The sequence below is a fragment of the Egretta garzetta genome, unplaced genomic scaffold (assembly GCF_000687185.1).
Source record: "Egretta garzetta isolate BGI_Z169 unplaced genomic scaffold, ASM68718v1 scaffold505, whole genome shotgun sequence".
NCBI lineage: Eukaryota > Metazoa > Chordata > Aves > Pelecaniformes > Ardeidae > Egretta > Egretta garzetta.
The window spans coordinates 616,281-617,822 of NW_009259711.1; the positions used below are offsets into that span (position 1 = coordinate 616,281).

Below are 1,542 nucleotides of genomic sequence, written 5' to 3' on the forward strand. Positions count from 1 at the left end.
AGTACTCGAGTGAAAAAGAAAGCGGGGGTGGGGGGGAAATAGCAGAACTTGGCTTTGAGTGCTGCTGCAAATATCTTTAATTTTGAATGCTGTTCAAAAGCGAGGGGAACTTGCCCAGCACAAGGGAGCTGTGGTCTGCTGTCCTCCCCCCAGCAGAGCATCCCCAAACCACTCCTTTATCTTGTGCACAACTGGAAGGAGCTGTTGGGAGCTGCCGCTGGAGGTTCTTGGCCTGTTCTGAAGCTCCCAGCGAAGCAGGCAGGTGCTCCCAGGGATGGCAGCAGCCTGGGCTATAGATTCCCCCAAGCCTGGTGTGTCTGCATCACCCTGATGCGCAACGCTTGCAGCAAAGGAGGCTTTCCTGTTCTCCCCGTTCCTGGAACGAGAGTGAGAGTTTCCCCTCTTCTTTCAGAACGACTCGGTTGTTGCCGGCGGTGGTGCAATAGAGATGGAGCTTTCCAAATACCTCCGGGACTATTCCAGGACCATTCCAGGCAAGCAGCAGCTGCTGATAGGTGCTTATGCTAAAGCCCTCGAGATCATTCCCCGCCAGCTCTGCGACAACGCTGGCTTTGATGCCACCAACATACTGAACAAGCTGCGAGCCAAGCACGCCCAGGTAGGTGCCCGCCTTTGAACCGAGGGCTGTTAGGGGGAACCAGCAGTGCCTGTGATTTCTTTCTTTCTTTCCCTGTTTTTTTTTTTCTTTCCCTCTCGAGCCTGACGCATCCGGTGCAATTGCGCTAAGCCCATGTTAGGCTTGTGTCCTCTTTGATTAAATGCAGTGTTTTGGTTTCAGCTCGAGTGTGGGCTTGGTGCAAGTTTCTATAAAAGGAAATGATCTGTTTTCCCTTTGATCACGGCTGTCGGGTGACTTCTAGAGCTGGGAGTTTTGATTTGCTTTTTAAAAATGCATCATTTGCCAGGAGGGAGGCTTCTATATTAAACATTAAAGTAATTAGAGTACAGAAGTTGGCCGAGCTGTGTGTTTTCCAGAGGAGCTGCAGACCGAAGGTCCCGATTGCTTGCGATCGTTTTGGATCTTGTGGAGCCTGTGCGCCCACGCAGTCCTAATTTGGGCAGTTGGAGGTTGCCCCGTTGCTTCTCGTAGAAGCTGTTGTTGCTTTGTGGGGTCGCTCCCACCATGTTTCATCCTGCCGACGGTCGTGGGGTTGGGAGAGTCGCCCTGAAATGAATGGCTGCATCTTGGGCTGCAAAAACTGGGGCTGTGGGTAGGGGAGTGAGACAGCGGTGGGGCGGAAGTCAGTCCTGTAAATCTCCTTCTACAGCTTCTCTCCAAAATGGAGCACAACTCCTGTTTTAGGCTTTGCTGGCACCCTTAGCTGACAGCAAAGGCTTTTTGCTTGGGTTTCTTTTTCCCCCATCCATGTTTCCCTCAAATGTTCTTCCTTTATACAGCAAGGTCCAGTCTCTGCCTCTCCCTGAAGGACTGTGTGTCTTTGCTTCCCAGTGCACTGTCCCCAAACTCCCCACCAGCCCAGTACCGAGACCCTTCCCCTCTTATCGTAGAATCACTTTGGT

At 52.1% G+C, this 1,542-nt stretch overlaps 1 protein-coding gene across 1 annotated transcript in view; it reads left to right on the plus strand.

Annotated features, from left to right (window-relative positions):
* CCT7 (chaperonin containing TCP1 subunit 7) overlaps window positions 1–1,308 on the plus strand; it is an 11,572-nt gene extending 10,264 nt beyond the window's left edge. The window contains exon 10 of the mRNA XM_009639040.2: window positions 413–1,308. Coding sequence (XP_009637335.1) covers window positions 413–637 — 225 coding nt within the window. The 3' untranslated portion in view covers window positions 638–1,308. The remainder of the gene's footprint in view (window positions 1–412) is intronic.
* The last annotated feature ends 234 nt before the right edge of the window (window positions 1,309–1,542 follow it).